The 19,262-nt window shown below is 41.7% G+C and overlaps 1 protein-coding gene across 9 annotated transcripts in view; it reads left to right on the top strand.

Moving 5' to 3' along the window:
• The window catches only part of INPP4A (inositol polyphosphate-4-phosphatase type I A), a 453,500-nt gene that overhangs the window by 252,005 nt on the left and 182,233 nt on the right, over positions 1–19,262 (top strand). For all 9 annotated transcript variants that reach the window (XM_029604758.1, XM_029604750.1, XM_029604755.1 and 6 more), the window contains 3 exons: positions 6,607–6,737; positions 11,928–12,032; positions 12,232–12,340. In XM_029604758.1, the coding sequence (XP_029460618.1) occupies positions 6,607–6,737; positions 11,928–12,032; positions 12,232–12,340 (345 nt within the window). The remainder of the gene's footprint in view (positions 1–6,606; positions 6,738–11,927; positions 12,033–12,231; positions 12,341–19,262) is intronic.

The following is a 19,262-nucleotide window of genomic DNA, read 5'->3' as shown; positions in this document are numbered from 1 at the left end:
TACTTGGATGAAGTTTCAAGGTAATCAGAAGAGTCAAGTAAGGTTCAAGGTATTCAGAAGAGTCAAGCAAGGTTCAAAGTATTTGGAAGACTCAAGCAAAGTACTAGGTTGAGACTGCGACGCAGCTTGCCCTACACAGCTCCCCCGCGGGGCTGGTCACGGACTACGCTGAGCTCGAAGCAGGCTCTAGACAAGGTGTGGAGTAGGTGAGACTGGAACATGGCGAAGATCCTGAAGAGGCCTGCACCAGGGCTCGCCCTATACAGCTGCCAGTGGCTGGTCACGGACCACGCTGAATGGCACGGGTTCTGGCAGAGTCTTTAGCATGGGCGGAGCAGGTGCAAGGAACTCGGTAGACCAGGGACAAGGATTCAAGCGGAAGTCTCCCAGAGACTTGTGCTGCAGTAATGAGGAAGGCAATATGCCACGAGGCGCCCTACTCAGCCCGCCCGTGGGGCTGGTCGCGGACCTCGACATGGCAGACATGGTGGCGACGAGGAACCAGGAGTTCCAGACACCAGGACTGGATCGCAGACATCAGGACTGGATCACAGACATCAGGAGCTGGATTATGGACATCAGGAACTGGAAGACAGTCAACAAGTCTGACCGTGGACATCAGGAGCGGAAGACGGACATCTAGACTGGATCAAGGACATCAGGACAAGACAAGGAGCTCCAACGAAGAACAGGAAACACAGGACCTTGAAGGAGCGATGGAACAGCGAGACTTCTGGAGCGAAGGACAGGAACATCCAGGAGCAAGTAACTCCTTGCGAAGGCAAAGCAGGAATGAACGCTGGACCCTTTTGTAGGGCTGAAGAGGACTACGCCCAGGGAGGAGCTAGCAAGGGGCCATACCTGGCTGGCCCTTGAAACGAAGAGGAGAGGTGCGCGCCTGTGCCTAAGGAGAGCTGGAGAGGAAGAGCAGGATCCACTGGTGGCGTCCTCAGCCACGTGGAGGGCCCAGGCTGAACAAGGCAGGCAGTGGAGCAGCCCTGCCGTGGAGCTGAAGGAAGGCAGGCTGCGGAAGCCTAGAACTTTGACTAGCACACTGAGCATGCGCAGCATGCCACTGTCTGCACGTTCACGTAGGATCCCCCTTCAGACTCTTTTTTTTCCACGGTGTTAGTAACCTCATGGTTTAGGAGCTCTGCTCTACAAATTTTTCTTATTCAGATTTTCTTGTATCTTCAGCATCGGGTAGGTTTTTTTTTTTTTGCCTTCTTGCAGTCGATTCCCGACATGTCGCTTCTCAATGGCCGCCTGCCATTGACCACTCGTCGGTTGTTTTTTATGTAGTTGTCCAGTTTTGGTGGTGCTCCCAGTGCCTGAGGATAGTGTCGATTTCTGATCTGCACAAGGTGTGCATCCTCTGCCTGGAGCATCACACGACATCCAAGGGTGTCAGCTGTGTGATCAGATGACCCCCAAAGACTGTTGTGCTCGGCTAGACAAAATGGAGAAACATTTTGATCCAAAAAAGTCTACACTATCCACGCGGGCATCAGAGACGTCAACACCCAGGGGCCAAAGGGAGCCCTTAGGTATCCTGTCCCTCTCTGCGCCCCCAGCAGGATCATCCCGAGAAAGAGGAGCCAGTGATAGGCCCTCTCCTTTGCCGACACTCTCAAAGGCATCTGGATCTTCAGCGTCCTCGGCACCGAGAAAAGACTGGGCTGAGAATCAAGGGAAACCCTGAAAGCACCATCACTGATCACCATCGGCACACAGCTCCGGATCCAGTGCGGCATCGGTGACTGCTGTGCTGCCACTGAAGCAACCCCATGGTACAGAGGCCTCATTCTCCAATAAACACGGGAGTCCTAGGCGTTCCCCACCGATATTGGTGCCAGGCACCAAGCCTCCGCAGGGATCTGAAAGCACCAGCCGCGAAGAAAGCAGGAAGCAGCGCAGGCACCGGCAGGGATGGCTTCCCTGCCGGCTGAAGACCCTGGCAGCGGCAAGGACGGCTTCCTTGTCGCTCGATGACCCCAGGCCGTGAAGAGAGGCACTCAGCAAGCAGGATAGGCAGGAGCTGCCTTGTGCCACGATGAGAAGATTCCTGCCCGCGGCTCCAGGACTGTGGAGGAGCCCGGAGCGGTGTGGCTTGGCTGCCGTGAGGGATGGCGTCTGCCGCGGCTGAGCTGGCCGCGGAAGATAGGGGGCACGGGCAGGTTCACAATAACTATGGTGTTCAGTCAGACGAATGCGAATCGGACGTTTGGTTCTGCCCACATATATTTTGTGACGGGCATGTAATGATGTAAATTACATGAGAAGTTGAACAATCGGAGAAAGATCTTGCCATGTGAATTTTACCAGTATTGTCAGTCTATGTAGGACCAGAAAGAGTGTTGGCACAAAATGAACATTTATTACACGGCCAGTGTCCAGCTGGGAGATCAATCTGAGATGAAACATCTTGGTATAAAAATGAGTGGGTAAGTAAATCCCTCAAATTTTTGCCATGACTGTATGCAATAGTTGGAGGATCAGCGAACACTGAATGAGCTTTCAAAACATGCCAGTTATTGCGAATAATAGATGCAATTGTAGATGATTTGGTGGAATGTCTTAATGTACATACTAAAGGAAGTTCTTCTGAAGTATCAGAACTATCTAGTAAAAGCCATTCATGTGGCAAGATCTTTCTCCGATTGTTCAACTTCTCATGTAATTTACATCATTACATGCCCCTGTCACAAAATATATGTGGGCAGAACCAAACGTCCAATTTGCATTCGTCTGACTGAACACCATAGTTGTTCATCTACTGGCAAAATTCAAGCACCTATCGTTCAACATTGCCTACAATACCAGCATCAATTTGTGGATCTTAAGTGGCGGGTGATCGACAAAATCTTTATGTCATCGAGGTGGGGGGGGGGGGGGGCGATCCACAAAATATTCTTAATTTTCATGAACAGCGATGGATTTTCTATCTGAACATTATGCAGCCTAATGGTCTGAACATGTCCATTGAATGGTACTCTGTTATCTAATATATCTAACTATATAGCAACCACTGACGTTATCACCTTGTTTCTACGTGCCTTCCGTCCATTGGTTTACTATGCTTTAAAAATGGCGCTTGTGCGGCGCCTTCGGTAGAGGAAACGCATTACTAGCTGGAAGAAATGCAGCTGACAACTCGATGCATTAGTACCACACTGTTTGACTTGTTGCTTAACTTGTAATATTGTTTTATCAGCATGTTCACCTTAATACTTGCAGATGAATTCAGCCCCTTGAAGAAGGCAGACGCCGAAACAGGTCCATGTTGGGCTTTGACACCTGTAGCGTCTTGACTCTAGATAAAAAAAGTGTTTCTTTGCAACAGTACAGCTAAGTGCTAAGTAACATCTATTACAATATGTTACTAATGTAATCTTAAATGGAAAAAATTTTTGAATAATATATCACAAATGGCTGAGGAATTCACGAGCATGAAAAATAATTTTAGTCCTATGATTATATTACTGGTATTAAGAGTCTCAGCTAATATGTATTGCTACCCATGCCCACATATGAAGCCCCATCAAATGAGACAAAAAAATCTGTAACACACGGTGATTTAATTCTTTGCACACTGTTGGGATGTTTAGCCACTCTGTTTGATTGTTTGTGCATATATGGCTACCATCCCCCTTAAAAAAATTTTTTTTGAGAGATTTATTGATTTCTGTGTCTGGACTTTATAGGAGCCGTAGTGGCGAGCATAGTGTGCAGCAGTCAGCAGGTTCCTGCTTGCCTGCTGCTTTGGCTGTTAGACCACATGGCTGCCTTTGTCCGTGTCACTCCATTGGCCCCCCTTTGCATGCACAGGACGCAATGGATATTATGGTCGCAATAGCAGCAGGCATCCCAGGATCTCGAGGCACGTGTCTCCAACACGCCACTTCTGCAGGTCTTCCTGTCCTGGTGGAAGAACCTCTCCAATCTGGAACAGGGAATACCATTTCAGGCTGTCCCGCCTCAGGTAATTCTTACCACCGATGCCTCCACCCACTGGTGGGGGCCCCATGTGGACAACCTCCACATGCAGGGACAGTGGACGGCTCAGGAATATCTGTGCCAGATAAACTTCCTTTAGCTTCAGGCAATTCATTACACAAAGCAGACCTTAATCGGACAAACAATCAGGTAGCAATGTGGTACATCAACAGCAGGGGGGAACAGGGTCATTCCTCCTCTGTCAAGAGGCAGTGCAGATTTGGTTCAGTGCAGATGTGGTGGCGGACCGCCTGAGCCGTGCATACCATTCGCAAGAGTCGCTCCTGGATCTGGTAGTGGCAGCCTGGATTTTCCACCAGTGGGGGAACTCTGGATGTGGATCTCTTTGCTTCCCTGTGCAACTGCATGGTGAGCAATTTCTGTTCCCTGTTCAGGAGAGACAGACTTCCAAAATGGATGCCTTTGCCAATCACTGGGGCACAAGGCTCCTGTATGCGTATCCTCCTCTTCCTCTCATCATGAAGACTCTCTTGAAGCTCCAGCAGGACCAGGGGACCATGATCCTTGTGGCCCCATACTCACCCAGACAAGTCTGGTTCCCTCTCCTCTAAGACCTGTCAATCCTTCTGGGGACTGTGCCCGATCTGATCACACAGGATCGGGGTAGGCTGTGCCATCCGAACCTCTGGGCATTAGCCTTAACAGCCTGTAGGTTGAGCACCTAGTCCTTCAGACCCTGGACTTGTCTGATGACATGTCTCAGGTGCTGGTTGCTTCCAGGAAGCCTTCCACAAGAAGTCTTATCGATTGAAGTGGAGAAGGTTTTCCATCTGGTGCAAAGGAAATGGCTTAGATCCATTCACCTGCCCCATTCTGAGGTTCTTCTATCTGTGGCACTATTTGTTGCCAGAGAATGTGGTTAGTGCAGTTAGTATAGCTGTGTTTAAAAAAGGATTGGATAAGTTCTTGGAGGAGAAGTCCATTACCTGCTATTAAGTTCACTTAGAGAATAGCCACTGCCATTAGCAATGGTTACATGGAATAGACTTAGTTTTTGGGTACTTGCCAGGTTCTTATGGCCTGGATTGGCCACTGTTGGAAACAGGATGCTGGGCTTGATAGACCCTTGGTCTGACCCAGTATGGCATGTTCTTATGTTCTTATCTGTGGTACCTCTCCGAGGCTGGGCTTAAGACCACCTCAGTCAGAGACCATTTGAGCACCATAAGTGCTTACCATCAAGGTTTCACTGGCGTGCCTATCTCTGTTCAGCCCATATTAGGTCACTTTATGCAGGGCCTGATTCAATTGAAGCCCCCCCTCCAGCCTCCTGTTGTGTCCTGGGATGTCAACATTGTGCTAGCACGGCTCATGCGCCCTCCCTTTGAGCCTTAGCGCCCCTGAGATCTGAAGTTTCTTGTTTGGAAAGTTCTATTCCTGGTGGCGATTAGCTCAGCTCGCAGGGTTTTTGAGCTTCAGGCCTTGGTTACTTACCCACCCTACACAAAATTCTTTCATGATCGGTGGTCCTCCGTACGCATCCCAAGTTCCTGCATAAGGTGGTGTCCGATTTCCACCTCAATCAGTCCATTGTTCTGCCCACCTTCTTCGCAAGGCCCCATTCACACCAGGGTGAACGAGCTCTGCAGACGTTGGATTGCAAGAGGGCCTTGGCCTTCTATTTAGAACGTACAGCAGGCCACAGGCAATCTACATAGCTCTTCATCTCTTTCAATAAGAATAGATTGGGAGTTGCGTTGGGCAAACAGACTGTCTAATTGGCTAACAGATTCTATTTCCTTCTACTAAGCCCAAGTGGGCCTTCAGCTGGGAGGCCGGGTCCAAAGCTCGCTCTATGAAGACTATGGCAGTGTCAGTGGCCCACTTATGGGTGGTTCCCATCGCCAAAATCTGCAGGGTTGCGATGTGGAGTTCTCTGCACACATTCATGGCCCACTACTGTTTGGACAAGGATGGTAGGCAAGATAGTAGCTGCAGGCCAATCTGTCCTTCGCAATCTCTTCCAGACTTAAACCCAACTCTTTCTATCTAAGGCCCATTGTTTGGGACCAGGCTGTTCCCCGTCTTCCCAACTGCATTGCAGTTGTTTTTGGTGCCTGTTGGCACCTGTTGTTCAGTGCAGGTTGGTCTTACATGTTTTCCAGGAACAGTCTATATCTTGGTATTCACCCATCTGTGAGGACTACCATCCTGCTCGTCCTAGGAGAAAGCAGAGTTGCTTACCTGTAACAGGTGTTCTTCTAGGACAGCAGAATGTTAGTCCTCAGGAAACCCGCCCACCACCCTGCAGAGTTGGGTTCTCCTGCGTTTTGTTATTTTATTTTTTCACTTGTGAATTCTATGTTACGAGACTCGAGGGCGACCCCGCATGGTTGCACGGATAGTGGCATGCTGGGCATGCTTAGTGTGCCAGTCAAAGTTTTCCATAGCGGGCTCCATCTGATGATGTCACCCACATGCGAGGACTAACATCCTGCTGACATAGGAGAACACCTGTTACAGGTAAGCAACTCTGCTTTCTTCTTGTTTTAACTACTGGGTCTTTGCAATAAAATATAATTAGAAGGTCACCTGACACTACTTTTATTTTCTTTTAACCATCTCTCTCTACTCTTTTCTTGCTTTTAGGGTTTGTGAACTAGAAGAACTGGGAGAGCTGTCACCTTGTTGGGAAAGCCTTCGTCGGGAAATAGTCACTCAATATCAAACAATCATTTTAACTTATCAAGAAAATCTAACAGACCTGCATCAGTACAAAGGTTAGAAATACACTCATTCTCTGTTCAGCTTTTTTGACATCCAAAATTCAAAAAAACTTTTAAATAATGCAGACTCTTACGCTGACATTAAATATCCAGAGTTAACATTTTTTTTGCCACCAGAAGTAAAATGTTCCAGTCTAGTTTGTCTGTTTCTCAAGCATATGTTCTTCCTGCAGATTATTCCATAGATGTGAAATAGCTGGGTATAATTAAAAGTGATTCCCTAAAAAAATATTTGGATTAAAAAAAACCCTCCATTTTTTTTTTTGTAACATCTCATATTATCTTTCAGAAGATGGGGATTCCTTTCAAAAAAGAACTTCGTTTCCTGGGAGAGGGGTGATTGGTTGATTTACTCTGAGCTAACTTTTAATAGTCCATAACTTAGTAAATACCATAAATTTGTAAATATGTAAATTTTTTTTTCTCTCTGTTAAATTCCTTTCGATTTTTCACTGCTCCCAGTTGTGTATTTCCCTGTTTTATTGTAACTGCAACGTTTTTCGTTCCGCACCTGTTAATGTTCTTATTGTATCTTCTTTTTACACCCCTTTGTTAATTGTAAACCGGCATGATGTGATTCCTATCACGAATGCCGGTATAGAAAAGCACAAAATAAATAAATAGTCAGGTCTCCAGTCTGAGTTTGGGGTTACTGGATCTCACCAATTGTTGATGTAGCTTGATCTCCCCTGTGTAGATTACAATACATTCTAAATCCTGCTGCTTGCATTCTCCTGTGTTTACCACTCTTTGACAATGTTTCTCCAGCTTAGAAGATGCCTCACTGTTTGCCAGTTCCTTTCCAAATGCAATTCAAAATTGCAGGAGCTTAAATGGAGTTCTCCCTTCTAGAAACCCCCAAAGAAAGCTTTTGTCTTTTAGAGGGCCTAGTATTTAGAACGGCAATCCTAGCCAATTTATGAACCCTTAAAGACTTTCTGGCTTTCTGGAAATTGAGCAAGGCCTGATGTGTGTCTGCTTTTAACTGAAGGTTTAAGTGTATTTGAACTTTGCTTTAATCTTGGCCATCAAAATTCCCAGTTTTCTCCGTATTCACTTGGGTTAGCACTGTTTTATGAAGCACTTTATAATTCTACTTTATATTATGTTTTGGGGAATTTGTTATATGTGCCTTGTTTAGCTTTTTAATTCTAGTTTTGTTTTATTATTTTTTGGGGAACTTGCGTTAATTTTTGTTGAGTGCTTTATACCTTCCTGGAATCTCCTAGTTTATAAATTCAAATTATAAAAATAATATAGCATCTCATATCTCATCATATATCTTAACATGTCGCAAATTGCACCTACTGGCATGAAGTAGTCATCTGCTGTTCATATTTTGATATGATCATCTTTTTCCTGATGGTAATACAGGTACACTGGGAGTGGAATCTCTCTGCCTGTGCAAGGCTGAAATAAAAGCAATGTTCCCTTTAATTTTTGGGGAGATGTAAGTGGGTGTACACTACTGGTGGCTGCATTCTTTATTGCATGTGGGCACCCCCATTCCCAATCACTCACTTGAACAATGTATGTACCAAACAGAAGTATAGACCCACACACCAACCCTGCCCTCTAAATACACTTCTCCTGTCCCCACCAGCCAATTACCACCTCTAAACCACCCCCTTCCCTGCCCACTAACCCCTCCCTGTAACTACCATCCAGTTGATCCCTCTGGCAATTCTCCACTACCCCCCCCCCACCTCAGCCAGTTCCAGCTCCCCCTTCAGTATCATGTTCCCCTCACCTAGTTGATCTCGCCCTGTTCTCAAACTCAGCCACCCAACCCCTCAACTATAAACAGTGACTCTATGAGTCAAATGTTTGTTTCAAACTCACCGCTGTAGCTGTAGGGGCACATCAGAGAGGGAGAAAGCAGTCTTCTCTTACCATGCGGTGCCAGTGAGTCTTCTATCGTGTCCTCCCAGCATGCTGCCACACTGTCAAGGTAAATTCATTCGCTTTGAGGGGCAGCCAGTCTCCTCCCTTCTTCTCTCCTCCCGGGGAGTGCTGATGTCATTTCCTTTCCATCAGCGTTGGTCATGTTTTCAGCAGAAGTATATACCCGAGATGTCTTTCTTGCTGGTGCATTGTCGATGATTCTTGTCTTTAAACATTGGTACATTTAAAATATTGTCTTACCTGGTATCCTTGAACATATTTTGCTGTTGAAAGCGACATATTTTTGATTATATAAATTATTATCCAACAGTTTACTTTGCCCTGAAGAACCTGGTTCGGGCGAAACAAGGGTCCCTTGTCAGGTTTTGTGATGAATACACTTGTGGAGTTTGGCAATTTGATAATAGTCGTGTCAGTGATAGCGATATCCGTGTTGGGATGTTTTGACTTATCAAGGATTGGGGGATTGAAAACATTTTGATCCAGGAAATGAAGATTAAGATGTTTTGAGCACCATAAGCAAATATTCCAGACCATGCAAGGTTTCATATGAATATATATTTGGAAATTTGAAACTTTTCATTTTTGTTTCTTTTAACAAATTTTTGTCAGTTTGGATCAAATGTGTATGGGATTGATATGTGTGTGTGAATGTGTGCGTATGAGTGAGTGTTTTGATCATTGTTTGTGTATAATGGTTATTAACGATATATTTAATGTGCTATGTGTATTATTTTTTGAATCATGTATGCTTTTGTACAAATTAATGTTTTTTTGTAATAAAATATAATTTTATTATTGTGTAGCATCTCTCTCATTTAGTGTGCATCGTTGTAGTGGGAGTTTCATATTAACCACTAAGTCACTATTATTTCCTTTGCTGGACCAGATGGCTAGTCTCTGGGAGTGAAGATGGGGGTCACTGCTGATGCTGATGACATTTTCCTTGCTAGGCTGATGGCAGGTCTCCTAAACTCTGGAAGACGGCTGGCTTGGCTTTTCTTCTCTCGTCCTGCTGGCTGGAATGTCAAGCGAGTGCATGGGGAAAGAGAAGCTGTGCACCGCAGATCTGTATGCTGTGTATGGTTGCACACATGCACAGCTTACAGGGAACAGTGCATAAGGGTTCACCATTTTTATGTTTTTCTCCCCTCAGAGTTTTGCTAAACAATTAACATTTCCTATTCTTGCATATTTTTGTCTTGTTTTTGGTTTGTACTAACATCTCCTTTCTTAACATAAGAGCATAAGAAGTTGCCTTACTAGGTCAGACCAAGGGTCCATCAAGCCCAGCATCCTGTTTCCAACAGTGGCCAATCCAGGTTACAAATACCTGGCAATTACCCAAACTTTAAATAGATCCCACTCTCGACGCTGGTAAAAAGCAGTGGCTGTTACATAAGTCAATATAATTAATAGCAGTTTATGAACTTCCCCAGGAACTTATGCAAATCTTTTTTTTAACCCAGCTACACTGACTGCCTTAATCACATCCACTAGCAATGAATTACAGGGTGTAATTGTATGTTGAGTGAAAAATAATTTTCTTCAATTTGTTTTGAATGTGCTACTTGTTAACTTCATGGAGTCCTCTTATTATCTGAAAGAGTAAATAACCGATTCACATTTACCCATTCAAGTCCTTTCATGATTTCACAGACCTCTATCATATCCCACCTCAGCCTTCTCTTCTCCAAGCTGAACAGCCATAACCTCTTTAGCCTTTCTTTATAGGGAAACCGTTCCATAACCTTTATCATTTTGGTCGCCCTTATCTGTACTTTCTCCAGTGCAACTAGATCTTTTTTGAGATATGGCGACCAGAATTGTACACAGTATTCAAAGTGCGGTCTCACCATGGACCTATACAGATGCATTATGACTTCCTCAGTTTTATTCACCATTCCCTTCCTAATAAGTCCTAACATTGTTTGTTTTTTTGACTGCCGCAGCACACTGAGCAGATGATTTCAATGTATTATCCACTATGACGCCTCAATCTTTTTCCTGGGTGGTAGCTCCTAATATGGAACCTAACATTGTGTAAATACAGCATGGATTATTTTTCCCTAAATGCATCACCTTGCAATTGTCCACAATAAATTTCATCTGCTATTTGGATACCCAGTCTTCCAGTGTTGAAAGGTCTTCCTGCAATTTATCACAATCCGCTTGCGATTTAACTACTATGAATAATTTTGTGTCATCCGCAATTTGATCACCTCGCTCGTCGTACCCCTTTCCAGATCATTTATAAAGATATTGAAAAGCACCGGTCCAAGCACAGATCCCTGAGGCAGTCCACTGTTTACTTTTTTTCACTGAGAAAACAGACCATTTAATTCTATTTTCTGTTTCCTATCTGTTAACCAGCTTGCAATGTACATCTCTTCCTATTCCATGACTTTTTAGTTTTCTTAGAAGCCTCTCATGAGGAACTTTGTCAAACGCCTTCTGAAATCCAAATACACCACATCTAAAAGTTCACCTCTGTCCACATATGTATTTACCCCTTCAAAAAACTGTAGCAGATTTGTGAGGCAAGACTTCCCTTGGGTAAATCCATGCTGGCTGTGTCCCATTAAATCATGAATATCTGTATGTTTATTTATTTATTTATTTAAAAATGTTTGTATACCGCTTTTACAAACTATGTTTAATCAAAACGGTTTACATACAATTTTTCAAAAGAATTGATTAAGTAAAATAAAAGTTTTTAAATGTAAAATTACAAAAAGTATATTATAGAAAATAAATTTAAATAAAATTGTTCTGTGATTTTGATCATTAGAATAGTTTCCACAATTTTTCCCAGCACTGAAGTCAGGCTTGGCCTGCTGTTTGCAGGGGTACATAAGGTACCCCCATGGAAGTAAGAAAAACAAATAGAGAGGTAGGTGAACCACACAAATAAATATGAAAACAACAAGAATGGTACACAACAAATTTTATTTTTGTTTTTATTGTAAATTTGCTTTTACTGATTATTAAATTTGTAATATTTTACCTCAAATTTTTAAAAATTTCTTATTTTATATTATTATCTATTTGTTTGGGGGTGGTTGTGTGTGTGTGTGTGTGTGTGTATATATATATACCACTCTTGTTGTTTTCAACCCCATGGAAGATACTGCCTTCTCTCAATAATTTTTCCGTAGGAATACAGGAAGTTCTCAAAGTAGCACTCTCTGTACTCCACATAGCTGCTGAAACTTGCTAGTCATGCTTCATGTGTGTTAAAACTACAGACTAATCTTTTGTGTCCATGTTATTTTGCAGGACCATCATTTAAAGCAAGTAGCTTGAAAGCTGATAAAAAATTAGAATTTGTGCCTACCAATTTACACATACAGAGAATGCGGGTTCAGGATGATGTGGGATCAGGTAACAACATTTACTGCTTTTGCACCTTAAGATTCTTTACTACATTTGTCTTTGGCTGGAGCAATACATGTGTAATAATCCCTGTAACACGTATGCTTGGGTTTGTGAAATTTTGCTGTCTTCCCTTTTGCATATACTGTTTAAAAATGCTTGAAATAAGAGGCCAGCTTTCCTCATTCTTCCTGTATTTCTTCTTTAGATCAGAACTACGACATTGTGACAATAGGTGCACCAGCAGCACATTGTCAAGCATTTAAAATGGGGGGGCTACGAAAACAGTTGCACAAATTTGAAGAAGCAAAGAAGCAGTAAGTAGAGGATGATTCATGTTCCTTCTCCCCATTTGTTCTGGAATTTTGTTTGGTGTTCTAGAGTAAAGCAGGAAACGCTCAACATTGGTTGGATTTCCTGTGTCTAACCGTGACTTCCAAACAAGGAGAGTAAAACTAGCTTTTAAGCCAGGGCTGGCCAATTCCTGTCCTCAAGAGTCACAAACAGGTCTGGTTTTCAGGATATCAATAATGAATATGCATGATATATATTTGCATGCAATAGAGAAAGTAAATCTATTTCATGCATATTCATTCATTCCTAAAAGCCAGAGCTGTTTGTGACTCTTGAGGACCAGAGTTGGTCACCCTTGTCTTAAGCTATTAGGGAAAACATAGATGGACTTTTCTATGAGGAGAATAAAGTTTATCAGACTCTGGAAGTAAACGACAGACTTTATTATTATTATGTTTTACCTCATTTTGAGGGAGATGCTTGATCTTCCTCCCCTGCTATTACATTCTACTACAGCCACACCCATTGCTTAAAAGTTATTTGATGTTCAAGCAGGTTGAGTAGACACACGTTTGAAAAAAGTGAACTAGGCTCCTCTTAGTTCTCCCCCCAACGTAAATTACTGAATCCATTCAACCAATCTCTGGCTTATAAAGTCTGATAAAGTTGGTCAGTGATTTTAATGTTTCACAGATGAGACATGCACTTGACTACTTCACATATCTTTTAAACTTTTTAAATAACATTATGAGTGGCATTGAATGGGGCCAGAAGGAGATGATCAAATGTGCAACTCAATCAAGCACTGAAACTCCCATCCCCTCTACACCAAATCTCTTGCCAAAACGGTCCCCTCCCAAAATAAGTGTCAATGTGTAAGTCCCAATCCCCTACCCTCTCTATCAGTAGAAGCCTCTGGGTTTCTAATGGGACAGGAATAATTCCCTGTGGCATCTGCCTCACCAGTGCCATCATCCAACCCTAAGCCCCCTTTTGTCCCACCAGAGATCAACTGGAGTCTATTCCATTGCACCAGGGATAAATCTGGGCCAAGTAAATTTACTCCACAAAGATCCAATGATATTTGAACAAGTGAAAGGCAGATATCTAGTTGGTGATAGTTTTTTTTCATTTACTTGCAAATGTGTCATGACATAAGGAAGTACATTTCAAATATTACACGGTATATTCCTCTGATTAGAGGATTTAAGGAAGTTTCTTGAAACAGAGATATGTAAGACTGAACTGGGCACTCTGATAGTTTCTAGGAATGTACATACATTCATCAACGTTGAAGAAAACTGATATAATTTAGAATCAAGGGAGGCAGCTGTCGAGTCTCTTCCCTTTACAGAAAGATGCTGGCCTTTTAGGAGCTCTCAATAGGGAAGCAATCAGTAATTTGGGAAAAGTCTTATCTCTGATATGTTTAATTACTTCCAAAATGCATCTTGGTTATGTGACTTGAAGATAAGGCTCCATTGTTAGATATGTGGACTCTCAAAAGCAAAGAGTTTATGCTAATGAACAAAATATCAATAGCTCTATTTGTGGGGTAAAAAGAAGTCAATTTTGTGCATGACTAGAAATTTCTTATTAATAACTTACCTGATGCTGATAAAGTATTCAGTAAAATAATGAAAAGGGGAATAGATTGGAGTGAAATCAGATATACCACATAATTGATGGAAAGATTGATTTATTAATCTTAGAAAAGAGCATTATATAGATAATTGTTTTGTTGAAATATAAACAATTGATAATGATTTAAGGAGCTTGGTTGAAAGATGGTTGAGTGTGGTGTGTTACAAGGCTAGTGTTTAAAAAATAGTTGAGAATGAGATCAAAATTACAGATCTTGTTGATTGTTATATAGCAGTGGTAAATATCAAATTCCATTGCTGGGGCAACTGCCTCAAGAGATCCAAACTGGGTTTGATAAATGCAAAAGATTGTTATTTGTAAGACTTTATATTATTTATTTGCAGAAATGTATATACCACCTAGGCAGCTTACAGTATGAACAAACATAAAATTTAAGAATATAAGATTTGCCATACTGGGTCAGACCAAAGGTCCATCAAGCCCAGTATCCTTTTTCTAACAGTGGCCAAGCCAGATCACAAGTATATACTCCTGTATATACTCCTGTAATACTCCTGTATTATACTCCTGTTATACTCCTGTAATGTATACTCTTATGTTTTAGTTATATACATTATAATGTATTGATCACCCCTTGTTTTATGTAAACCGACATGATACGAACTCCCGTGAATGCCGGTATAAAAAAACACAAATAAATAAAATAAATAAATAAAATATAGCAGGATCCCAAAATGTTGGTAGATTCCATGCTGCTTATCCCAAAGATAAGCAGTGGATTTCTCCATGTCCCCAAATTTGTGGACTTTTCTTCCAGGAACTTGTCCAAACTTTTTTTAATCCCAGCTATAGTAACAGCTTTTGCCAGATCCTCTGGCAATGAATTACAGAGTTTAATTATGTGTTGAGTCAAACAATATTTTCTCCTGTTTGTCTTAAATGTTTCACCTAATAACATGATGGCATGTCCTCTAGTCTTTGTACTTTTTGAAAGAGTAAACAACCAATTTGCATTTACCCATTCCACTCCACTCATTATTTTATAGACTTTATCATGTCTTCCCTTGGCTGTCTCTTCTTCAAGCTGAAGAGCCCTAACATCAATAGCCTTTCCTTATAGAGGAATTGTTCCATCCCCTTTATCATTTTGGTTGCCCTTCTCTGTACCTTTTCTAATTCCACTCCGACGTTTTTGAGATGTGGTCGCACCATGGAGCGATACAGAGGCATTATATTTTCTGTTTTATTCTCTATTCCTTTCCAAATAATCCCTACCATTCTATTTTCTTCATATCGATGATGACACCTAGATCCTTTTCCTGGGTGGTGACTTCCAGTCTGAAACCTTCTGTTTTGAGCTTTAATTTGGGTTGCTCTTCTCTATGTGCATCACTTTGCACTTGTCCACATTAAATGTCATCTGCCATTTGGATGTTCAGTCTCCCAGTTGCGTAAGATTATCTTACAATTTCTCACAATCCTCTTGTGATTTAACAACATTGAATAATTTTGTATCATCAGCAGATCTGATTACCTCACTCATTATTCTTAACTTTAGGTCATTTATAAACGTTACAAAGTACTGGTCCCAGTATAGCTCCACTATTCACCTTTCTCCACTGAGATCATTTAGCCCTACTCTCTGTTCTCTATCTTTTAACCAGTTCTCAATCCACAATAGAACACTGCCCCCATCCCATGACTTTTAATTTCCTTAAGAGGTACTTTGTTGTATGCTTTCTGAAATCCAGTTACACTATATCAACTGACTCACCTTTATCCATATGTTTATTCATACCTTTAAAAAAATGTAGTAGATTGGTGAGGCAAAACTTCCCTTGGCTAAATCCATTTTGCTTTGTCCCATTAAAGTATGACATCTGTATGTTCAGTAATTTTGTTCTTTATAATAGTTTCAACCATCTTTCCCAGCACTGAGGTCACCCTCACAGATCTTTATGGAGCCCATTTTCAGCCACTGTGCGACTTGGCTAGATAAACACCTTCAGCTAACTAGCATGATATATTCGACGGCATGGTCATTTTGGTCACACTCCTGCTAACTTCAAGTATTTACCTCCTTACTCCTATTTTAAAGCAAGGGGCAGGGAATGTGCGTAACAGGGAGAAGCTGAGTTAGCCGAATAAGTTATCCAACTAAATCTGATATTCAGAGTTAGCCAATTCATTTATTTGGCTAACTCTGTCCTAAAGTTAGCTGCATAAACTCATCCTGCTAACTTTAAGATAGCCAGGTATATTCACTACTGAATATAAGGTGCTAGTTAGTTGGATAAGTTTATCCAGCTAATTAGCAGAGCTGCACTGTTATTCTTGGACTTCTTTTGTCATCTTTGCTTATTTTATTTATTTATTTTATTTAAAAAATGTTCTATACCGTCATTAGTTCTGAAGGAAGTAACAAATGAAATTTCAGACCTATTAGTAAAAATTTGTAACTTATCATTAAAATCATCCATTGTACCTGAAGACTGGAGGATAGCAAATGTAACCCCAATATTTAAAAAGGGCTCCAGGGGCGATCCAGGAAACTACAGACCGGTTAGCCTGACTTCAGTGCCAGGAAAAATAGTGGAAAGTGTTCTAAACATCAAAACTGCTTCCCCCCTTGCACAAGTTTAGTTATACTGTTCATTGCACCCCTTGTTCTATGTGAACCGGCATGATGTGACTTGTTCATGAATGCCGGTATATAAAAAAGCTAAATAAATAAATAAATAAATAAATAAAAATCACAGAACATATAGAAAGACATGGTTTAATGGAACAAAGTCAGCATGGCTTTACCCAGGGCAAGTCTTGCCTCACAAATCTGCTTCACTTTTTTGAAGGAGTTAATAAACATGTGGATAAAGGTGAACCGGTAGATATAGTATACGTGGATTTTCAGAAGGCGTTTGACAAAGTTCCTCATGAGAGGCTTCTAGGAAAAGTAAAAAGTCATGGGATAGGTGGCGATGTCCTTTCGTGGATTGCAAACTGGCTAAAAGACAGGAAACAGAGAGTAGGATTAAATGGGCAATTTTCTCAGTGGAAGGGAGTGGACAGTGGAGTGCCTCAGGGATCTGTATTGGGACCCTTACTGTTCAATATATTTATAAATGATCTGGAAAGAAATACGACGAGTGAGATAATCAAATTTGCAGATGACACAAAATTGTTCAGAGTAGTTAAATCACAAGCAGATTGTGATAAATTGCAGGAAGACCTTGTGAGACTGGAAAATTGGGCATCCAAATGGCAGATGAAATTTAATGTGGATAAGTGCAAGGTGATGCATATAGGGAAAAATAACCCATGCTATAATTACACGATGTTGGGTTCCATATTAGGTGCTACAACCAAGAAAGAGATCTAGGTGTCATAGTGGATAACACATTGAAATCGTCGGTTCAGTGTGCTGCGGCAGTCAAAAAAGCAAACAGAATGTTGGGAATTATTAGAAAAGGAATGATGAATAAAACGGAAAATGTCATAATGCCTCTGTATCGCTCCATGGTGAGACCGCACCTTGAATACTGCGTACAATTCTGGTCGCCGCATCTCAAAAAAGATATAATTGCGATGGAGAAGGTACAGAGAAGGGCTACCAAAATGATAAGGGGAATGGAACAACTCCCCTATGAGGAAAGACTAAAGAGGTTAGGACTTTTCAGCTTGGAGAAGAGACGACTGAGGGGGGATATGATAGAGGTGTTTAAAATCATGAGAGGTCTAGAACGGGTAGATGTGAATCGGTTATTTACTCTTTCGGATAGTAGAAAGACTAGGGGACACTCCATGAAGTTAGCATGGGGCACATTTAAAACTAATCGGAGAAAGTTCTTTTTTACTCAACGCACAATTAAACTCTGGAATTTGTTGCCAGAGAATGTGGTTCGTGCAGTTAGTATAGCTGTGTTTAAAAAAGGATTGGATAAGTTCTTGGAGGAGAAGTCCATTACCTGCTATTAAGTTCACTTAGAGAATAGCCACTGCCATTAGCAATGGTTACATGGAATAGACTTAGTTTTTGGGTACTTGCCAGGTTCTTATGGCCTGGATTGGCCACTGTTGGAAACAGGATGCTGGGCTTGATGGACCCTTGGTCTGACCCAGTATGGCATTTTCTTATGTTCTTATGTTCTTATTAAGTTAAATACCATCACAACGGTTTACAGAAGGGCATGATAAAGAGAAATATGGGTGGTATAGATTACAAATTACTCGTGTGCCATCATAGTACGGTAACAATTTAAAATAATAAACTTATTAGCCAAGGGACTCGTACTACATATTGCAGAAGGAGGCATGCTTAAAAATTAAAAATAATCTAAGAAGTGCACTTGCAGCCATATTTAAATGAGATGAAAACTGTGATAAACATGAGAGTGGAAGGGTTTACTAAATGTCCTCTAGAGGCACAGAAGTTCGTTGTGGTCCTCACTAAAATTTGGCTAATACTGAACTAGCAGGAATACATTTATTAACAATTAGAACTCAGAGTCCATATTTGCAAGACATGAAAGTACATGGCCAAAGTCCAAATTATGTCATCTGAAGATGAAAGTTGATATTTTATGGTTGGTTCAGTGTTCTGACTTGAGCAGTTTTACTCCAAATTATGGTTTGAGCCTTTGATCCATGTTCCTAGCAACGGTGCCTTGTTGTGCATTCCAAGGGCCTCTCTCCTGTTCTCATCACTTGTTATATACGCAAAATTTCATGAGAACAAAGCAGTTCTTTTTTGCTATTCATGTGCACTCTTTGAATTTCACAGCAGCTGGATTATAAATTCATATATCCTTTAGTATCAGCTAAAGTGCAGTAGTTTCCACTTTTTAATAAATAAAGGTTATCTAACTATGTACATTTTTACTGTCTGCATTATTTAAAATTTTTGATTGATCAGTATGGGTTGGGATGCAAATGCTTTTTTTTTTTTGCCTGGCAGATATTTACTGCTCTTTTGTTTTTCTAGCTCAGAAAGAACCAGGGCTGGCGGCATGAACCTTCATTTGCCAATATCAGGGGATTTTTTCTCTATTCCTTATCTTTCCCAACTTAGTCCAGTCATTGCGTCTGCGTTCCTCAGCCAGGCTCCATACACTAGGGCTCCTTCTGGAACCCTGCGATCATGGGTCCTAAATCCAGCCACTAGGTGTCGCCATAAGACGACTGGGTAGCCCCAGCCAACCTACGTGACCTTTGAATGAATCCAAGGTCCTCCATATAGCAGTGTTCAACGCTGCCACTGAGCCACCAGCCTGGCCCTGTAAATGTCTTGCAATAAGTTGTTGGCTTTTGCACTGCCACAGCTGGCAGTGCCGTATTTTTCAT

Source organism: Rhinatrema bivittatum, chromosome 5, assembly GCF_901001135.1.
Source record: "Rhinatrema bivittatum chromosome 5, aRhiBiv1.1, whole genome shotgun sequence".
NCBI lineage: Eukaryota > Metazoa > Chordata > Amphibia > Gymnophiona > Rhinatrematidae > Rhinatrema > Rhinatrema bivittatum.
The sequence above is the reverse complement of the archived record's forward strand: the minus strand, read 5'-3'. Positions and strand labels throughout refer to the sequence as shown.